A 24,136-nucleotide genomic window follows, 5' to 3' on the forward strand; every position below is an offset into this window, starting at 1 on the left:
TTTACTTACCAAATAACCCAACTAGTAATGATCATCATAGCTTCACTTAAAGCAGTGAAAAAGCTTAGCAGAATCTGACCTTGTTCTCCTAACTGACCCATCGCTATACCAAACACTATAGAAAACGTAACCAATCCCAAAACGTTGGTGGTACTCTCGTATTTTTCCTCGAACTTCCATTCTGTAGCGGGATAAATTTCATCTAGTTCTATATTACCGTCTACAAGAAAATTAATTTTATTCAACACTTTTACCTCAATGAAATGGATATCACTTACAGTGTGTCGAGTTGTAGTTTATTTTTAACAACTCTGATAAGATTGATGCATTTAATGATCGCCTGCTAGTGCTGGACAGTGCTTCAAAGAGTTGGTGCTTCACCTCGGAATCTATACTTGACTCGGCTACAATCGCTTTCAAAATCTCTGCATTTCCTCGCTTGTACAGCGTAGGCACGCTTGGTTCTTGGATATTAGTTTGAGACTAAAAGTAATGATAGGATGGTGTTTGAGGAAATTTATTGTGTTATAAATACAACTTACCTGTCCGATACAGGCCTGAACTAAATTTGGTGGAAAAACGTTTCTGAAAAAATATTATTTATATAATAATAATGAAAGTTTATGTGAATTTATTTCATTTAAAAAGCATATGGTATATATATTACAACGAGTTTTGACTATCTAGTAATTTTATTTTAATATTATTATTCTTGAAGTTTAGATCTAAGGAGTCAATCCGAAATCTAAATCGAGTTTAAAGGATGTACACCGACTGGTGCACTCCATAGAAGATCTAAACTCAGTTTATTTTTCACACATAGCTTAAGTATATTAGTTTAAAGAGCTTTTGTCACTTTAATTTACGAGTAAGTCTCAGTTTGTCCAACCGCGTAATTTCCTTAAGTATTCTGAGGTCTCATCACCATTTCTAATTTACTTGATTTATTTGGTTTTGATATGTTGGGATTATATTGATATAGGATCTGTTTGTACATTTTAATAATTGATTCGTAGTGATAGTTTGGATTGTCACCAAGCAACCATCACACTTTCAGAGCCTCATACAAAGTTTTGCTCATTTATTCTTAACATGCTCTTTTCATTTGATCTTGGCATCCAGTGACATATACCTGTTAAGGATTTTAGCGAGATGAATTAGCTAAATTGTTTATTATCTTTATAAACACCGTTTTTATAATATTCGCATTTTTATAGCTTTATGATGGTATTTTTAATCTCTCTGGCAGATTGTCGGTCAGCATTTGATTTTATTGTCGATGCTTGGCCTCTAATTTATTTAAAACATGGAAAAACAAGTATTTGGCTGATACAGTATGCTTTCAGCGTGGACGTGACATATACGCAATCTTAAGTAGGGTGAACCAAGAGGTTCTCATGTTGAAAAAAGTGCTTGTAATGGGAAAATGACCAACGTAACGTAAGAAATCACAACCTAATCAAAACTCTCGAATTTCAGATTATTGTTCTGCAAAAACAACTGATGATGAAACGGAAAATGAAGTCTCGCAAATGGAAGCGAGCAGCGAAAGTGTCTGCAAGGGTGATTTTCAGTCTATCCAACGAAAAATAAAGATATGAAAGAATTAAATCATTCTATGAATAGGACTTCTCAGCACTCCAGGCCAAGAAATACCAAGTGAACAAAACAGCTTCAAATATAGGGGTGGATAAGCTTCTAAAACTTTACCGATAAATAATATTGTAAATCTCACTCACGATTCACGTCAATGCCCTAAAGACAGAAAAGCTCCGCCCAAATGTACCACTTACGGAGAATTTCACACCGCCAACTATTTGGATTGCAGATACCGACCCCTCTCATGAATCAATAGATCACTGAGACCTATTCTGTCCCCTATTCTGATAGTTCTGACTTCGTTTCAACAATTTCTTCGCAGCCTCTCAACCTCAGTCGCCTCTCTCAAGATAATCCCCGGTGCAATTGCAAAAAATCAAGGAAAACATTTTCAATATCATAAGCATACAGCTTCTGGAAGAACTTCTATTGGTCCGCCATGGATAGTTTTTCCCCTGTAACAGTAATATCCTGGAAAGCATTTTCCGCGCGTGGCAAGAAGGAGAAACTTACCGCTGCATTGTCGACATTTTGCTTCTCCAGGAAACCTTTCTAAAGCCCCCCATCTGATTTAAAATCTCAAACTATTCGTTATATCGAAACGACAGAATTTCAGGCCGCGGCGGTGGCACAACCGTTGCCCTCAAAAACAGAATCAAGCATATCCAGCTACATCTGCAGTCGCTCTCTAGTCTTGAACATGCTTCTATAGAAATTGAAGCGAATTAAGTTTACTTCTGAACTATTTTAATTTCCTTCGACTTTCATCAACAATATCTTTTGTTATCGTCTATCTGTCATTATGCATAAATTGAGGAGTGTTGGAACAAGAGTACTGAAGTAGAAGAAAATTAAGGGTAAAAAAGGCATATTAATACCAGGGCACCTATATATACTGAGCGTATATGAAGTTAGACAGCGAGCAAAATAATGAAAATAGTGTATGTGCGTACTAACTAGGGAAGTGGCCGCCGTAGAAAGATCGTGTGTGCAAAACAGAAATTATTTTTGACTCGTTTAAATAATTTTACAACCTTACTTTAGACGTATTTTGTGACTAGTTGCTGTTGTTTAGCCTAATCACTGCTATTTAACAATAGTTATAATGTCATATATTAATGTTTTGATTTGTAAATTATCCTATAGGAATGCAGTGTGCTTTTTGTATATATTTTTTATCAATTAACATGTGATGGGATAGATTCATAAACACATATAAAGGGTACACATATACTGTATGAACGTGCCACTTTAAGGATCACTTCACAGAATGAGCTCCAGATAGATAATTAGGTGTAGCCATCAGATCCGGTTGAATTAATTTGAATATTTTAGTCGATGTTTTGAAGCATATTCAATAGTGTAATATGTTCTGTCATATGTTCTCTCTGTTTGAAAACAAAGCTACAGTAATTCTATGTAACAATTACAAAAGTCACACATCTACCAATACAATTAATTATCGGGCTAATTGTGTTGTATATCTCTCATTATCGCATCATACCTCCACGATACTAAGTTTAAGCTGAATATGACTAATTATATTTAATAACGTTAATTTAATTACAGCTTCAGTGCCTTGGTAGGTTATATAACCTAAATGGTGCTAAATGATACTATGTACACGACTACATTTTATGAAAATTTTATTTTTTACTAGCCAATTCGATGTCAAAAGGCTCTTGATCATATTTAGATAAGTAACGTTTTTCATTTTGATTTTTATTATTTATGCGTTAAGTAAAATAATTATTTTTGCTTTTTTGGATGTGGATATTTAGAAACGATAATTATGACCAACAAGTTCTTTCAAGCATGTATTAGTCTGCCTCCGCATGTATGAACGTGCCCGCACTGAAAAATTTTGTTCACATTTGGACGAAATGATACATCCTGAAAGGTAAAGACTGTCAGTGAGGCTTCAACATGAAGTTAGTTGCAAACGTACCCGATGTGATTTAATACACAATAATACCATCTGTTGTAAATCCTTAAAGATGTATAGGCCCATATTATTGACTTGACATTGACTAAAAATACACTTGTCCTTGATCTAAGTTATGTGTTGTATGGTTGGCTGATTTAATTAGATATAATAATTTAATACTAATAGACGCTAGAACTTTAAATTTAAAAAAATATTTAATAACATCCAATTATAATTAACTAACCTAAAATAAAATATTAAATTATATGATTATTTTTACGCACCTACACATAGTTGAAAAGCTTTTAGATTTTCTTTTTCACAAAGAAATTAAATTGTGACAAAGAAAATTGGGATAGTAAGTGGAAAATGGAGTCTGAAATGGTTCAAAGAGGAATCCAATTTAACAAGCGCAATTGGAGCTACTTTTAAATAAAATTAAATAGCTTTCCATTCTTAATCTCATTATAAAAATGAAGATTTTGATGGGACAGGGTGCATTATTTGTTGGATATTGATTATTGATTGTGAAAAACCTTATATATATTTTGAACAACTTCATTTAAACGGCTAGACTGGCCTCGCAGCAATCTATTCTCTTAACCCCTATAGCACATTACTAATTATTCGTACACTATTTTAAGAACAGTTTGATAAATATATTATATTTAATATCTTCCTTAAAATATAGGTGAATGAATGGATTATATAACGTTGGAGTAATATCAGGTTTTAACATATATCCATAACAATAGTCTCACAGTTATCAGTTATCTTTGATGGTTTTTTTTTAGCAACTGGGGTAACCCATTGCCCAATCTTGTTGAAACCAAAGTTGATGCAATCGTTTCTCGACAGCCACAAAAAGTTGGTTAGAATATTTCTGTAGCGTTTTCATTTTGAAAGAGGTAAGGATGAAACGCGAAAATTTGACGTTTCAGTTAGTCGTGCCAATGGAAGTGCCGAAAGTTAAAAAAATCTTACAGACCTATCTCACTGCTATCTAGGGTAAATAAGGTGTTTGGATGAAAAAGTTGTTGAAAAAAATTAATAAAATATAAAGGAACGAAAATATCCGCAACATTCTACAATTGACCAGGTATATGTAATAACAGAGGCAATTAAAATGCTTATTAAGATAAACAAGCCAGCTCTGACATATTCTTAGATGCGTTCCAAGCCTTCGATGAGGTGTGGCATGAAGGACAAACTTCATAAAATGTTACCAAAGAAGCACACTGCATTAAGCCCTTTCATCTCAGCCTGAATATATAATGCCAAATAAAGTAACAATAATAAGCAAATAACTCAAATATTAAATTTAATTATAATCAACATTACGATGAATAATACTATAATCCCATATAGCAACAACGCTTGGAATGAATTTCTATGCAAAACTCCGTTGCGCATTTAAAAGAAAAGAAAATAACTGAACCTCAAATATAAAAAATAGTGTGGTTTATTGAAATTTCTATTATCCATACACAATAATTTGCTGTTGTATAAGCAAATTCTAAAACCGATCTGAAACTATGGAATCCAGCTAAAAGGATGTTCCGCGAGGTAACATGAATATATTAAAACATTATCAGAACAAAGTCCTAAAAAGTTTCGTAGAGGCACCCAGAACCTATAGGAATGATTACTTACACCGAAGCTTTCGGATACTATCACTGAGAACTCCATGACTCCATTTTCATGTTTGTACCGAAGTATTGTAACTCTTCGATAAAAATCGAATAAGAAGCAAACTAAAAAATTGAAACCATTAGATTTTATAGAGCAGTAAAGTGTATTTAACGGGAGAAAAAAAAGCGGTGTTAATCAAAACAGGAAGCTTATTACTATAATAGTAGAAACAAAGAAAGGACCGATTGGTTTTCCTAGTAATCATACAAACAATTGGTAGATTACACAGCAACGGCTAGTAACAATGCATTCATTTAAAAAACTAATATTGAAAATAGTTTTCAATATTTTTCAACCTTGTTCACAGGTAAAACAATTGATTTATTAAAGGAGATGCTGTCAAAATAACACACCTTTCAAATTAAAATCATTACATGATCTATTGTAGTATTTTATAATTCAACTTCTCTCTTTATTGACTACATCGAAATGACTACATTTTTATTGATATCTCCCTTGACTTTCCAACTGCACTCGATAACTTCCAATAGTTTTCTTTAAATAGAGGTTTTATTTATTAAACCTCTGCAAAATAATTAAGACTAAATGCAAATAATACTTTTTGTTTTCCAATTTATTATAGTTACACAGAGATTGAGAATAATATAGTTACAGAAATAGTTGGCATAATATAATTTATAAATATAATATAAATATAACATTTATTATATATCCATCGAAATTAATTACACAGTCATAATATAATCTAAAAATAATAAGAATATTTATTACAAGTTAAGTTGTATTTCCACCGATGTTAATTAATGAGTACCATTGTTTAGTATTCCTTAATTATCATTAATTGTTATGGAAAATATTTTTTAAAATATAGGCGTTTTGTTACCATTCTGCTAATTAATGCTAAGAGGAATTAAGAAGTATAGCTGCATGTAATTTTCCATGTGTTTTATAGCATATTAGACACCATAACAAATTATTTTCTCATTATGTTACATTAAAAATAAATTTTGTTTAGTTGCATAACAGCTACAATTTTTTAAAAAAAGTTTTACCAAATGTACTAACATCATAAGATTTATAGTATAATAATTTCTTTAGTTTGTTATAATTTTTATAAAGTTAAAATGGAACGTTTGCATAAACTTGAAGTAAAACTAAAAAAGATGTTCTAAGACACGAATACATTAAAAAGCTCTTAAACACAAATAGAAATATGAAGAAAGAATAAGAGATTAAATAAAAATAAAAGTTTAAGCCAATAGAAAAACAAATAGTACATAGTTTTAAACATAAATAAGAATAGCAAACTGTTGGAAAGGATGGAATAAATATAGAAAAAAAGAATCTAATAAAATGCAATTATTTCAAATAAATAACACAATTTTATACAAGATGTGAGATTGCAGGAGTAATAATACAGATAAAACTACAGTAAGATATGAAACCCACACTAAAAGAATAATTTACTAAAAAGGAAGAGACTTGAACAGGCATATACATATATATCAGTCAAATTATAGAGATTCATAAAGATACCCATCAACGGAACTAAAATCAAGGTAATAATCCATCTGTGATCCTCAGAACTCCTCAATATAACTGGTCAATTAAAAAGTAAAAGGTCCTCGGCTTGACACATAGATGGCGCTACTAGAATTAAATCCATATGTTGTTTAGTTAGTCATAACCCTTAAAAGATGCGTGTATAAATTTGACAGCGCTGTTGGATCATTAATTTGTGAATTATAGCATTTTGAGTGAAGCAACTTTTCTTATTTTGAAAAAAATGGATAAAAAAAATTTCGCGTGTTGATAAAATATTGCTTTTTGAAGGGAAAAATACAGTTGAAGTAAAAACTTGGCTTGATACCGAGTTTCCGGATACTGTCTCAGGAAAATCAACCATCAAGGATTGGTATACTAAGTTTAGACGTGGTGAAATGAACACCGAAGACGGTGAACGCAGTGGACGCCCAAAAGAAGTTGTTACCGACGAAAACATTTAAAAAATCCACAAAATGATTTTGAATGACCGTAAATTGAAATTGAATGAAATAGTAGACACTGTGCAAAGCGGGTGCCGCGCGAGCTCACTTTTGACCAAAAACAACGACGAGTTGATGGTTCGCGTAATAAACCCGAGTTTTTGCGTCGATATGTGACAATGGATGAAACATGGCTCTATCATTTCACTCCGAAGTCCAATCGACAGTCATCCGAGTGGATGATACACATGATGAACCCTTTTCAAAGCGTAAGAAAACGCAACGACCGGCCAGCCGGCTGGCAACGTTATGGCGTCTCTATTTTGGGATGCGCATGGAATAATTTTCATTGACCACCTTGAAAAAAATACCATTTACAGCGACTATTACAGAGCGTTATTTTGTATGTAAGATTTTTCCTGTTTTTGACATACATAATGTTATCTTGAGAGAAAACTAAAATGATAACTGGTATGAAATGGTAGCTTCAACAGCCAATATTTATCTACCAATTAAATAAATTTATACAAATACATTTTTTGATTGCTTGTGTAAATAGGTTCATTAACAAAATAAATTTATTGAGATTTATCAAAAACACGACAGTGTCTTAAAATAATGTATTGCTTACATTTTTATATTCAACCGTATATGTGGAATATCGAAAATAAATAGGGCGTATAAAATTGCATTCTTGATAAAGTTGCATATATTATTTTGTTAAATGTATCGAATACGATTAGTGTTGTTATTTGTTTTCAATTGGTTACTGCTGAATATTTGATCCTACTTATAATTAGCGTAACTATTATTAGAGATGACGTTTTACATTGCCATTAAATTTATCAAAAGCCGTTTAACTTTTTTTTGCAGTAGTTGTTATGTTGCGGTAAACGCTAACTTATAAGCAATGCAAAATTATAATATATACAGGAGATTATGATGAATAAGTTTATTGATACTGTCGCATTTTTTTCATATAATAATTTTGTTGTGTGAGTCGTTTAATTTAAATACTTTAACCAATAGTATTTAATAAGTCTCAAGCCTGGCGTGTTGTGGCATAGATAATGTCATCTCTTAACATTCCTAAACCTAACTTAATAGTACTAATATTCAATTGATACGTATGAAATTTTAATTAAACTTACAAGTTACCATACAATGCACCGTCCCATGTTATAAGTCAACCTAAACGGTGGTCAAAATAATCGAATTACGCTGCAAATATCCTTATCACTCACAACAGAGTTCGGAAGTTGTAGTTTTATTACGGTACAGATCATTTTCACTTCTTGAAACGTTATGGTCGAATGCTAAGAAATATTTGATAACCATAGCTTGAACAACTTAGCGAATGAATGAGATGGAACAGTAGATGGCTACATTTCAATCGTAGAAAAATAATATCTAAAAGGGGAGTTTCGTCCGTCATTTTTGTGGGTTTTGTGGATATCTCAAAAGTAGTACTCATCAGTTATCCAAAAACTCTATTTGAATTAAAGTCAAGAAATTAGTCAAGGATAGTGGCTTGCAGCTTCATGTGTAACGCGAAAAATATTATTATCATTTAATATGTTATATCGCGTGGCTAATACGATCCTGGTTACGAAAACTGTGTATTTGTTTTTTAGTTCCACTTAATGGTATGATGAGTGAAAAGTCAGATATAGGGCTTTGGTTTAAATTAGAATAAAATTAAACCCTCAGTATCGTCTTGCATCAACAAATAGCCACTAATGGATAGGTTAGCGTTGAGACATTGAAAATAGGTTCGGTGTAGTCCCAGCAAAAGTATGACAGCTGAAACTGTAAATAAACCACAAAACGTGGATCAAAGACCCCAAACCATAAACTATTCTCATTAGAAAACATCCGAGCTTTGAAAAACACCGCTAGTTCGTGGATTTCCATCACAAGCATCACAGTTCAGGGTGTAAGCTTTTAGTTCAAGATGTACGGCCACAAAATACTACTCTTAACCGTAGATTATTGAAATGTAGGGCATCAATACTTGGAGAACCATTCCATATAGGATATAATATGGAAATTTAGGGAGAAACAGTGCTATTCAAAAGATCATCAAAGGCAATCTGGCTGATAAAACTAAACTTGATAAAAATATATTTTTCTTTCTTCTTCTCACGATTTTATACAATTTAAAAAAAATTACCAGTATGGATGTAATTTAAAAAAATTGATGCTTGTGATAAATACCTTTATCATCGATTTCTGGAGCTTGCTTTAGCTTGCTACTAGGTTTATAATAACGAATACTATGAAGTTTTTTTAAGACTAAACATAGTTTACTATTAAAATAATTGTTTTCCATTTCGTGGAAGCTAAGCAGCAAACAGTGACGATGTTCTCTAGCATATATTTAATCATTCACGGAACTGACCATCTTGAATTTTGATCATCAAACATTTGGTAGTAGACTTTGAAGAGCCACTGCTTCTCATGTGAAATGTAAAAAATAGCCATGAAACCATAGCTATATCTTGGGTAATGAATTGGTTATTTCGCTGTAAGGTCTGACTCAATAAATCGAATGGAATAAATAGAACTTTCCCCTGAATTTTTAAAAATTTTTGGTAGATCGATTTGATACTACTTTGATAATTTTCTTCATTTTTAGACTTACAATCAGATACAAGTCACTGTAAATCAGACATGGAGTATAGGCTTGGTAGCAAGTCATTCCTTTCAGAATAACAAAAGTTGGTTCAAATAAATTACTGTAACTTTTAACTTTTTGCCAGACTGTGATCCTGACACGTATAGTCTGATGATTAGAACTAAGTTACGGTTCAGGATTTATTAAATAACGAAGAAGTTGTATAGATTGTAAAAGTATATATTATAATTAAACAAACCTAAGAGCAGATCTTAAGAATTATAGATGAAACTCTGAAAATTTGTTTAGTTTATTTGATCACATTTCAGTCAATGTCAAAGAAACATGTATATCATTTATATCATCGCTTAAAATGACACTTTGTATGTATCACAAAACATTGTAAAATTAGATGCATATATGCATACGTACAGTAGCAGTCATATTTATTTATGATTCTATACTATATTTTATAGACGGAAATTTCTGTTAAACACTGTCCATGATATTACGTTCTGAATACAAGTGGGACTTTATTCAATTTATATCGAGTTCTTATATATAGAAAATCATTAATTCGATGACACTGTAGCACTCCCTAATTCATTTTCAATTGACGACTATTTATATGTCATGAATATTCCTTATATCATGAACTATTTTAAACAAGGTTATTGTCTCTTTATCCTAATTTTACTATTTAAGAAAAAATCCAATTTTATATAATATTATCAATATTTCATATACAGAAATGCAAATAAACCCATCAAACAATGATAATTGTATTAAGTGTCTACTAGTGCCTCCATTTAAACTGGGTTCTAGTTAAACTAATTTACTTTCCGTCCTATAGAATAATATTTTTAAAAAGTGATATTGTGATTTTGTTGAATTGATTGTAGGTACTCTTTATTGATCTTTGCTCACTCACTTATTCTACAGATAAGGCAATTTAGTTATTCTTATATTATAGGAAATCCTCCTGAAAAATATAGATAACATGCAGATTTTTAGATTTTCTATATTATAAAATATGACTCTTAAGACTGCACCACCTTTACTATAAACATAATATAAATATGGTTAGCAGAATATTAAGAGCAAACATCTCAGAGTAAAAAGATAAGTTGTTGAATTATGTCAGTAGTTCCACCTAGACCAGTAGTCCGGGTACCTAGGATCCCACCCAAGCTAGATAATCCAAAGTAAAAAATAATCTTTTGTCCAAAGCTTGACAAGTAACACTCAGAGCTACATTCGGAGCCTATATTTGAGTGTAGAATATCAGTAAGGAATTATGTTGAATATGAATCACATACGAAGGAGCGATATATTTTATCAAGAATGCCACAAAAAACACAGTGTAAAGAAATTCAATGTGAATCAACCACAATGTAAGCAAGTCTGTAATAAATAATAGTAAACAACGATATGTAATAACAACTGTGCAGTATAAGACTTCATATAAATTAATAAAATGCATCTAACCACAAAATATCGGTATAATAATGATTTTCGTTCTCAGTGTTTTATTATTCTAAATTATTGTATCGTTCATATTATTGAAAACTTCCCTGTATACTTTGTGTTCCCTGTTATATTGTATTTGTACTAACTATATTTAATATTTATACCATGTTGCTAATTTTCAGCTTCATCTAAGAGACGAGATTATATTGTAATACAATTCTAACATTCTATATTAGATTTAATTAATCTGCGAATATTGTAAAGGAAAATTATTTTTACGATAAGCTACATACAATCGTTAATATATTTCATTAGCATCATTAATAAACAAATGGACAACAGGAATTTATTCAGAATAGACCTGTAACAAAATATTAATCTATATATTCTCCTGAAAGCAACTGAACAGCTAAATATCGAAACAGAACTGTTTGTGGTCATTTAAAAAAAAGTAACAATAATGAAACGTAACAAACACCGAAAGGATAAGAAAGCGAAAAGAAAAAGCTCTTAGCAAAAAAACGTAAATCAATAAATCAAAGACAACAAAGGAGCTGCTGATAAAACTGTAATAAATGAACTGGGCCAACAATTCAAACAAAAAATTAGATCTTAGCACATAATCAAGAGATTGATTATTATGTTTTGCTTAAACTGTCTGTAAGTAACTATTGAAGAAGATCAATTCATTTCGTCTCACTACATTGGATTTAGAGATAAAAAATCAACAATTAATCGAATACATCCTATTACGGATGAAATTGAGAAATATTTTATTAAATATGATATGAGGGTCTCGAATACAAATGGGCAAACGAAGTACCTAGGCAGTTGAGCCAGATCCGATGAAAGTAAGATATGTTGCCCATATTCGGATTTGAAACCCATCTATGCGGGTGTACCACAAGGTAGTGTCCATGGACTAATATTATATTTACTTTATACGAATGATATCCTTAAATATGAATGAGTATCAGTGGCCATAATTGCTAATGATACTACACTAGTCGCTACAATTAATAATATTGAGATAATTTTAAATAGAGTACAGCTGTCAATAATATTACAAAATGAACTAACAAATAGCAAATACGATTAAATTTTACGAAATCTACAAGTATGTATTTGACCTGCCAGAAATAATCGGTTCTGGAGTAATTTCGTATGCGAACACAGTAAAATAAAATGATCAACTGTTATAAATGGATATGAATCGGATTTAGTACTAAAAAAACGTTTTGTTAAACAAGCAAATGTTGAAGCCAAGGTGGCCCTATTCTGTGTTATTATGGGATCCAAACTTATCAAGACAATGTTTTTAACACCCCAATCTGAAATGAGAACACCCACAAAGATACCAACGGTCAGTGGAAAAATTAAACGGTTTATGGAAAAACTTCAAGAGAGATTGAGTAAACAAAAAAAACGTCGAAGAACTAGAACTGCTCGACAACAGTGGCCTTATCTCGAGTTTGAAGAGATGAAAATGCTTTAAACTAATATAAAGTTAAAATTAACTAATAAATTATGTGTAAAAAAAAGTGTTTCAAACTTATATGGAGAGCACCAGTGATAGATCATTCATTAAAAACAATATGAAAAATTTGTAGATAATACCTAGTTGTAATATGTGTGTTATGTGCTTTTAACTACAAAAAATATTGAATTGAATTTGGCCTTTAACGAATAATAATATAGACGTACCTAGCAAGGTCCAATAAAGTGTCTTGTGTGAGTACGTGACGCGTAAGTACTCGACTTGAATCTTCCTCATTTAATGGTTTCCATGGAACTGCTCCCTCTCCAGGTCTTATTGCAATTACAAGCAAGATTCCAAGTATCACTGCACATATGGTTGTTGTGGCATAGTATAAAATAGACCTGTAAAATAAACATAACATTTGAGTATCTTCATTACATATTAGATAGTATTAATAAGTGCTTGATGTCTATAACAATAATACGATTGAAGCAGAAGATCTAAAAAAATGTCCCGAATTGATCAATAAGAAACGTGTTGTAATCCGCAACGATGCTAGATCACCTTACTAATTACTCCGTTTGACTTCCATTTTGTCCCAGCTCTACAAAACTTCCCACAAAGCACTTAATGGCGAAAATCACTTAATTATACCTTTCGAAAAGGCATTTCAGAAAATTCACAGTAATAGAATTACGATTTTGACTGAAAAGTCGCAGAAAATAATACATTATAGCGTCATATATATGATATCATTGATTGGTGTTTGAAATATCTATAAATTTGTATCAAAAACCGAAACTACTTTTCCAAAACATATTATTAAAGATTGAATACATATATGGCTATATATATTCGATATCGAACAAGAGAATGTTGAATGTTGAATGTTGAAAATGGAAGATTTTTTGTAAAATTAACTGAAAGCACGATAATACAATAATTACTGAGACATAATTAGTGATTCATTTCACTACTTTTACATAGCATTAACATTTTCAAGTTGCTGCAAAGACTTTATAGAATGTATAAATAATATACTTATATCAATATGATATATGATAAATTGTTCTTGGTGTTATTATGGAAACCAGAAAGACAATCATTATTATTACAGATATAAAAATCTGAAATATAAACTAATTCTTGAAAATAGTAGTATGTAAAATTCACTTAAAGTTGTTAATATACTTTTGTTTATTTCTTATCTGAGATGCTAAAAGAGCTATTGATTTATAATGGACAATTCATTTAGAGGTAAGTCAGTGTCATGAACAATCTGGAATGCGACAAATCCATTATTAAATTATTATTATTACGTAAGGTAGGTTATTGCAATAAGATTATCAATGTTGTTTTGGTTCATTATTAATAATTAATTATAATTAATTAGTAGGTTTTAACATTTTGATGCCCTACCAAAATCACAAATTTTATAAAATGTTTCCAGAAGGACTTTTTCTTTTTTCATTCATTTCATTTTCTTCTTCCTAAAATGTTTAATTTCTATCATAAATTTTTGAATAATAATTAAAATTATTATTTAATTCTTTTATAATTTAAATAATAAAAATACAAAGCAAATATATTCGTTTTGCGTAAATTATTAATAGTATTATATTACAAGAGTTAAATTATTGTAAATAAGTAACACAAAAAAAACGGACCCAAGAAAGTTTTACTTCTATATTTTTATCGAAAGAAAAATACTAATTAAAATTATTAATTCTCTCTTTATTCTTTCAACTAAACAATTTTACTTATTTCTTCAAATCAGATTAATTTATATTCTAATTAATTTAATGTTGACGATTTGATAATATGTAAAAGAAAATATGCTCCTAAATAAATTATTGGATGAAAACATCAGTTAAATACACAAATTTACCTCAGCACTATCATTTGAGAAAATACATCTAGGTTCCTTAGAATTATGGGAGTGATTCAATACACCAAAGAATATTATTCCACTAATAATGAAAATTATTAATTTTTACATGTAACCACGAATGGCCTTTAAAAATAAGTATATTTCGCTAATACTTGATGAAACAATAATTGAATCTCTTTGGCATACATCAATTTATATATTGAGATTAGAATTATGAATACTATAACTAAAGTTACCAAAACCTAATGCAGAATACTCAAACAAAATGAGCAAAAATATTCCAGATAATGTTAATTTAAAGTATAATTAATAGAACCTTATCAGTCTGAATTGAATTGAATCGAAAATATCATTGAGATAATAATTGTTATATAAAATGGTTATTTTAATAGAAAATGCTCTAAAATACCATATAATATAATTTGGGAATTGTTTCAAAGTGATTTATTCCCAACAACAACGTCCCACAAATAGAACGGAGCTAAGAATAGATTTCCAATTCTAAGTAAAATCAGATTTTATTAGTCCAATATTCTTTAGGTTAATTGTCAGATTTCCGCTGACATTATTACAACAAAACTAACCCGCAATGAAATTTTTGGCAGGCGGTGATAGCTCGTTGTCGTAAGAAAATCATAATAATTCAGCCTAAATATAGTTAACTTAATCGTGATAGTAAACTTGCTATTATAGTTATGTTAAGAAGCAATAACAAATTAACAGTAATTATTAATTTTTAGAAGTTAATAAAAAGGCTTTCGTGTGAAGTATTTAAAACCGTTTGTAGAATAACCCGAGATTGTGACTTATTCTCCAGTTTAAATTAAATTCGTATATAATGACTGGTGAAACAAATTACTGTAAGTACTATAGAGCTATATTTAATTGTGAAATATTCCTTTCATTTGAAATTCATCTAATTGGTTTATCATCAAACTGAAGTTAAAACAAAAATATTTCGAAAAAAGGCAAATTGTTGGTGCTTGCTAAGCGGGAGCGTCTGTATCGAAAACAATTGAAGTGTTTAACGTCACAAGAGTGATAATACGCACGGTAATGAAAGCATACACTAGACATGCTATATGAAACCCATAGGTGACACTGGTAAATATTTATGAACTTTAGGAATAATTGGGATCAAAACTACCACAGCAAAAGTGGCCTCAGAACTCAACAATAACTTGCGTAATACTGTTTCGACATATAACATGCAGTGAGAGCTCTATAAAACTAACATTGATGGAAGAGATAAGAATGCGAAACCCTTTATAATGGAAACCAATGCTATACTGCAAAAATAGTGGCCCAACAGTCATAAAACCAGGACATATTCCAAGATATGTTCCAGGCATTTGGAAGATGGCGGAAATTATATTGATCCCAAAACCTGGGAAGTCACCAAACGAAATAAAAGCCTATAGACCTATATCACTGCTGCTAGTAATATCTAAGGATTTTGAAAAACTCCCGTTGAAAAGAATAAAACCAGTCATAGAGAGAAAAAAAATAATAACACACCAGTTTGGGTTTATTAACAAGCACTCAACCGGTCCACCGAATAACATATTTTATTGAAAAAGCCTATGAAAGTGAAAAAGTATGGTCAGCTATATTCTTAGATGTAGTACAAGCCTTCGATAAGGTTTGGCATGAAGGCCTCATTCATAAACTACAGAAAATACTACCAAAACAACACACCGAATTATTAAAATCACACGTTACAATCAGAATGTTTAGAGTCAAACAAGAAGATGCTTACTCCACAATAAAAGAAGCCAAACCATGTTTACCATAAGGAAGTCTACTAGGACCAATGCATTATCTATATAAAGAAAACTGTACTGGCTAGTTAGAAGAAAATCACAATTATCAGTACATAATAAATTGCTATTATATAAGCAATTACTGAAACCTATATGGACATACGGATTGTGGCTCACCCAAATACTATAGGACTTATTACCTACATCGAGACCTTCAGAAACCCACAGCCAGTCAAGAAATCAAGAGAATTGCAAGGGGGCATGAGGAAAGACTACATTTTGATGAGAATATTGAAATATTGCAGCTTTTATATACCACCAGAACAGGGCACAGACTCAAAAGAATCAAACCGTCTGATCTTGTCTAGTGAGGTACATATAATAAAAATGCAGCAGTGACATGTATAAACATTATTACTCGAGAGAGTGAGATAGGGCCGACGGATTCTCCTAGTTATATGCCTAGATTTAAGTTATCATAAAGACAAATTATGATTTAGACGGAAACAATGTAATAAATAAATAATAAAAAAATATATTCCAAGATGATAATGCTCCCGTACACACAGCCAGAAAGTTTCATTCTTGGTTTGAAGAGCGTCAGAAGAGTATCAAACATCTTCCCTGGCCAACATAATAGCTGACCTCAACATAATTGAACCATTACAAGAAGTTCTAGAGCAGAAAATAAGGAGTTGATTTCTGTATAAAACATTAAAGCAATTGGTAAATGTTTTGGTACAAGAATGGGAAAACAACTCACACGACCCTATGAATACATTGCGCGAGAAATTGCAACTATTTTAAAAACAAATGATGGCTCAATATCTAGTAAATAAATGATTTGTAGAAGTCAGGTGCTGATATTTGCCGTTTCAGTTTCCGTTTATTGTACTTTCATGCGATACAACCTCCGCTACTATTGAATTTCAGTGATCAGTATTGGTTCTATATCATTGAAGAAGGCTGTTATGGATACATATACTCAATCAATTAAAACAAGTATTTAATTGAAAAATTAACTGTGATCTCTACTTGCAGAAAGTACGGGACACCGATTATAAATGAATTCTAATTAATTATAGCCTATTTATTAAAAGTTTGTTAATAGCATGATATATGTTTAGTGATAAAAATGAATCAAATAATGTATTATTCTAAAAGTATTACAAATTTCGAAATACATACGGCTGATAACATATGACGCCAGATTAAAGATTTATTTTCCGAATCGCTATATAATTTGCCAATCGGTGTTTAATATCACTAGCTTTTAAAGCCAAGGTACCTGAGGCTTGATAGTTTTTGAATAATTATCATATATTTCTTATAACCAGATATGATTAGTTTCAATAAAGACACATTTCATCGCTTTTCATCAAGGAATATATAGGGAAGAACGAATATCTGATAAGCATAACAAAACTGTTCGTAAGTTGTTTAAAAAGATGAAAAGAGCAAATAACAATAACTAGAATAAAAATATTCTAATAATAATAATATCTGTTAATAATAATATCTGTTTGTGGCACAGACAGAAATCAAGAATTATTTACACAGAAAGAAGCTTCCAAGAATATTTCAAGTAGAACACCCAAAAATTAGTAATCACTAAATGAATTATTATATAAAGAGGTAGTCTTGTGAAGGTATCCAAAACTTGATTCATTTTCGTTTTAAATAATGATGCTCAACAGACAATGTGGTATCGATTAATAGGAATCGTTAATTTAATATTTTCGATATAATGGGTTAAGAAAAAAAATCTACGTGTTCGTGTTTCAAAGAAAATTGATTCCTATACATTTAAAGACTATTCAGTTCTAAATATTTCTGAGTGAAAAACTAAATTAAGTATTTTTTCAAAAACCTTATTTGAATCTAGCTTTACAATATTAAGAGTTTTTTCCAAAAATCGATACAAATTGTAGTCGAATTCTGAATTTTTGTCGATGGCCTAGCAGTATCATGGTGGAAGATAAATCCTTTTCTGTTGCCCATTTCTGATAGATATCTTAATTGCCTACTTCAATAACATTACTTCAGCGGTTGGAAATATAATTAATTCATATTAAACCCAAATATCGAGCTTCTTTGGTATGTAGTTGTATATAAATGATCTAAAATTTTCTAGTCAATGGGTAGTTTCGTAGTGATTTTACCTCAAGATTTTAAAGTATTTTATCGGATTTTTGAATAATTGAACTTCCAGTGTCATCTTAAACGTCGAAAATTATGTAACAAAATCGAGCAAGACATTTTTGAAAGTAGAGCACATTGCCATAAATACCATACAATTTTAATATACGGTTTTTAGTAGTATGGCTTCAAATAACTTTTTATCCAGCATTATATTATATCTTCCAATTATTTCAGACTTATTCGTCTATTATTATTATCTTTACGCGTCTATTGACAAAAACAATGAATGTATTTTAAGTAGAGTGCTTGAACATGTCGGCGATATAAATAAACAATTTTCTGATCGAAAACTGAAACCTATGATAATTAACAAATATGCCCTAATGATGATGCAAAATATCATGATTAAAATATGCAAAAAATAAGTAACTGATATAAGCTAAAACAATTACCTATTATCTACATATATGAAACTATAAGATAACTGTTTTATGCATTGAATGAAAATTATGTGGTCAAAAAACGAATTCGAGAACCATAGGGGCTCAAAATGACAAACGGTGATTTAATATCTCAATTGCAAAATCTCTCTTTTCATTGTGAGAAATGTTGATGTTTGCTTTTAGGTACAAAACAACTGCAGCTGAAGTGCAAAGAATATTATGAGGATATTAGTAAAAAAAACTTGCTGGAAATCGTTCCAGAGATTCATATTGGGCGATTTCGGGATGGATGGATGAAGGATGAAGATTGTTGTCAAGTTCAGCGAAACCTTACTCAATTATTAGAGGTTATTGAACTAGTTATTTTCTATTTACGTTGACGGCGTTTATTCACATGTCGGCAACAGCTCCAACGGTATAAAAGAAAGGTTTTTCGCATCCCATATTCATAATATGGATGTCTTGCTATGTGTATGGTAGGACCAACCAAGAATGCTATACAAAGAAAACATGACAGTAATCCTATTTCATCTGTCCGCAGGTAATTCTGGAGATTGAAACTGATATTAACTTATCAGTTGCAACCGATTAACTTCTACCGCAATATCGACACAGTTTGATAGCATCATCGATACAGTTTGATAGAAGAAGCAAATAAATAATTCGTTGTAGATTTTATTAATTCTAAAAAGGCATAGAATTATGTCCCTAAATTTTAAAAATACAGACGTAATCGATCGTTAAACCCCCAACAACCAATGCCACAGTGGTTGAAGTATTTGCTGATGACACAGTCACATAATCCAGTGGTAGTCAACAAGATTCACAATTGAATTAGATACTGGCAAATACGGCTTAATAGTTAATTGTACCATTCAAGTATATCAGGAAACTCAACTACTCAAGCAATATCACCGAAAAACTTTGACAAACATCTCGAAGGTAAATTAAACTGGACAAGAAAACTAAGCAAATTAGATTTAAAATTAAACAACTATCATTGGTTAGTGTGGATGTGCTCCTAACTTCTCTTCAGATCAAAGAGATTGATTCAAAGAGATAAGTAATTCGTAGTAACTAATAACAAGTAACTAGTAATTCGACGCTGCTAAAAGAAAATTTCTTCAATTAATTACCACTAATTACCGTTATGTAGACAAAGAAGAATTGCATAATGACAATTAATAATGTAACATAGTAAAAGAAGGTTGCTAAATAATCCACCCGAACTTTTATAATGCTTATTAACTTTAGTTTAAGTAGTTTATTTTTATTTTAATTAGGCAAATATATACTGACGTATTTATTCCGCACTGGCCTTACTTCTAAATTAATCGAAACCCAAACGAAAGTAGTATCGATCAATGTATAATTAAGATTGTACTAAGCGTATTTCATAAAAGATATACTAAACTAAGTTCTCTAAAATGGTATAGTGTTCGATATACTGCAACATCAATAGCAGCTTATTGATTAAACCATAATAAAATTATCCCAACTATGAATTCATTCTATAATATTCAAATGCCTTTATTAAGCGTTTATTACTAATAAACTGTTTATCTTGTAATGCTGAAATGGGACATCTGAGCCCACACCCAGTATTCTACATATATTGCTCCTTCGCATTCAGTGAATATATAGTATAGTACACAATACAAAGATATAGTTCGGTTTGTCTGAACTTGATCCCAAATAAATATGTAACAGCTCTCGGATAACCCAGCTTAAAATTTGAGAGATAATGGTGGTTATCCATTTGTGCTTCATATAAAATAATATGCTCTAATATCCAATCCCCAATCTATATAATTTTAATCAGCTTGTCATTCAATTCACCTAGAAATTTCTGTTTCTATAGTTTAATTTCTATACTGTAGCGACCTTGAGGCATGTCGAATTTTACATCGTGGAATAACGGTCTACAAAATACCCAGAAATCTAATCCCAGATGTTGAACACGGGCGGGGTGACAGTAGCGCCAACTAGAATAGCTGGCAACCCCGAGACGTTTATCTGGGATGTTATTGGTATTTCCATTCATTCAGTACTCGACCATCGTTTGGTTTAGACGTGCCGCCATCGACTGCCCAAGCCTCGTCTCCAGGTAACACCGCTGCCATCCGTTTTATCATTTTTATTTTTACATATTTATATTACCTTAATAAAAACAGTCACATAATGTAAACACCACAGTTTCATTTCGCTTTACCTCCATTCACCGAGCCATATAAAATTTACCCTACAATACCATTTGCAATTCATTAACTTCTACTACAATATGGATACTGTTTGATATCATCGTCAATATACAGTATATAAATGTGTAAAAAAAAACAATGTTTATTAATAGTATTGTTATGATTATACAAATTTAACAAGATAACATTTTTATCGTTCGTTTTTTTTGTATTGCTACACTAAACTAATTGACAAATAAATAAGCAAGATGAATGGGTTAAATGTCCGAACTTTAGTGCATATATATACATTTATTATATCGATACAGATGAATCTTATCGTATTTTAATTGCGGTTTTTAGGAAATCAGTTATTTAGAATTCTGAATGACTATTATCTTGTTACGTAATTATTTTGAAACTTTAATTATTTAGTATCTCTGAACTTTATATATCAAGTTCAAATTGCAAACCAAGTTAGTGCGTTTTCTATCAGGACTATGAATTTATTTTAAAAGTTTTATTTTATTAGTGACGAAAACACAATGCGTTTATGTTTTTAGGTTCGGCCTCCTTACTAAATTAATCCTTATTTAATTAATTTTATTTTACGTGGTCCACGCGTTCCTACAATTTATTTCTAATAATAAAGCTGATAAATCATCAAATATTTTTATAAGTTTGAATTAATTTAGTTTATCAATAAAAGGGAGAGAAATTATAAGAAAAGAAGAGAAGAAACAAATCTATGGAGACCATGAGTATCATGAAAGACCGTAATCCATTGTAATTGACATTTTAAAATCTGAGCATTAAAATAAAAATGCATAACCGGCATGGTTGGCGCAGTTGTAAAGGCGATAAGACGGTCCTCCTATGGTTGCGATAGTCACGGGGAAGTGTCAAGGAAGTCATAAGGAAAATGATCCCAGTCACGCTAGTAACCAGGCTGGGTAAGACCGGATGTTTTCAGGGATGATTTCTTAGCTGGTCACTCGCCAGTCGATAAGCTTAATGCCGAGGACCGTGGTTCGAAGTATATATATATATATATATATATATATATATATATATATATATATATATATATATATATAAGACGGTGAACGTAGTGGACGCCTCAAAGAGGTTGTTAGGGATGAAAACATTGAAAAAATCCACAAAATGATTTTTTTTGATTGATGAAATTTTAATTCGGAGCAATGTTTGAAGATGATCAAGCGTAATAAACCGTTTGAAGGATGAAATCTTCGTTGCTTCCTCATCCACCATGTTCTCCAGATCTGTCCCCCAGCGACTATTTCCTGTTCTCAGATCTCAAAAGAATGCTCGCTGGTAATAAATGTTTCACCAAGTGTATCACCCTTAAAGAGAATTATGTTGAATAAAAAGAACTAATTTTGTCAAAAAAAAACGTGTTTTACTATGGTTAGCGGTTACATTTCAATTGACCTGTTACAGTTGAAATCAGAATAAAAACCAACAAAAAACAGAATCGCACGCTCTCCATATCCAAAAGATTCCTTCATAAAATTGAGGAATGCGAAAATTGTATCTACAACGGCGATTCCTCTAAATCTTAATAGTTTTTACAGTTTTGCTATCTCATTCTTATAAGATTTATTGCCTTTTTTCATCTTGTCGTTACTCACTCGGATGGAAAAATCTCCGTAATTGTGCTCACGTTGAGATGATGCAGGAAGAAATTTTTTCCATTGCTTGAGGCGCTCCTTAGGCGACCTTACGAAAGCGATAAAAAGTGAAAAAAATCAATTGTTGTTTACGGTTTAAAATATATTGCATAATAGCAAACTGATTGGAGAATATTATTAAATATCGCTAGAATAATAATACATCGTTAAAAATATAACATCTACCAACAATATATTACTTTTTTATATGTAGATTGCGAGCCATAATAGAAATAAAAATTTCACGCTTATCTAATTCTATCTATAAATTGGGTGAAGGTTGATTTCATGGTTTCGAATAAAAGTTGGACGTTAAATCTAATAGATCAAATATTTTACTCATTTTTTGACACTTTAAAATCAACACAACGAAAACTATTCCAATTCTATAAATATTTGGTCTGGAATAATTTAGGGTAACCTATTTTCGATTAATACTAATGATATATGTACACAAAACCACAGAAGGACAGATCTACAACGACAGCATTTTCTGATTATATCGCTCTACTCGTTCCTAAGTGACAAAAATGAAATAAAATAAAGCATAAATCAATAAGTGACATGAAATGGAATGGAAGAAATTTAATCAGAAGTTAAAAGATACGTGATATACTTACACCATCTAAATGCTCTATAATGATATAAACATCAGATATTCTCGTTATGGTTTGCAATAAAAAATTAATTTAATTTATAGAAAAGCTAAAATTGTTCAAAATTGCATGTTGTTGGACGCTTTATCTCGTATAACATATGAACGCTATGGTAGAGACTACAAAACAATATGGTCATTAGAGAGAATTTTATATCTCTGTAAAAATAAATATAAATAAAAATAATCTTATAAAATAAATCTCTGTTATTTCCTTTTCTAGTGATTTTAACTATTATAATATATAATATATGTATTATAAGATACGTATATTTATCCAATTATGTAAATAAACCAGAATACGTATTGCTTAAATAGTCCATATTGCATTTGGTTGCAATGAATTAAAAAAAACCATTTTAATAACGTATTGAACTGTTTATACACTAAAACATATATTAACTGGAATAAATGGTAGTGAAATAGAATGGAAACCTGATGATTATAAAGTTATTTTGGCGTCGATATATTTAGTTCTTCAAGATCCACCCACGAAGATTTTTTTATATATATATTTTAAAGTCTCCTTTTACCTACTATGTGTTTATCTGAACTGGGCCTAAAGTTTAGAAATCATGGTACTTTAGGAATCATCCCAGAAGACATCCGGTCTTACCCAGCCTGATTACTGGCGTGATTG

At 30.8% G+C, this 24,136-nt stretch overlaps 1 protein-coding gene across 1 annotated transcript in view; it reads right to left on the minus strand.

Moving 5' to 3' along the window:
- LOC143195180 (excitatory amino acid transporter 3) overlaps positions 1–24,136 on the minus strand; it is a 45,473-nt gene that overhangs the window by 11,280 nt on the left and 10,057 nt on the right. Inside the window, exons 3-6 of the mRNA XM_076402136.1 lie at positions 12,956–13,132; positions 543–585; positions 279–483; positions 10–220 (exon numbers count right to left, since the gene is read on the minus strand). Coding sequence (XP_076258251.1) covers positions 10–220; positions 279–483; positions 543–585; positions 12,956–13,132 — 636 coding nt within the window. The remainder of the gene's footprint in view (positions 1–9; positions 221–278; positions 484–542; positions 586–12,955; positions 13,133–24,136) is intronic.

This window comes from Rhynchophorus ferrugineus, unplaced genomic scaffold, assembly GCF_030347505.1.
Source record: "Rhynchophorus ferrugineus isolate W39M unplaced genomic scaffold, kcgeb_rfMv2 rfM4, whole genome shotgun sequence".
In the NCBI taxonomy this organism is placed as follows: domain Eukaryota; kingdom Metazoa; phylum Arthropoda; class Insecta; order Coleoptera; family Curculionidae; genus Rhynchophorus; species Rhynchophorus ferrugineus.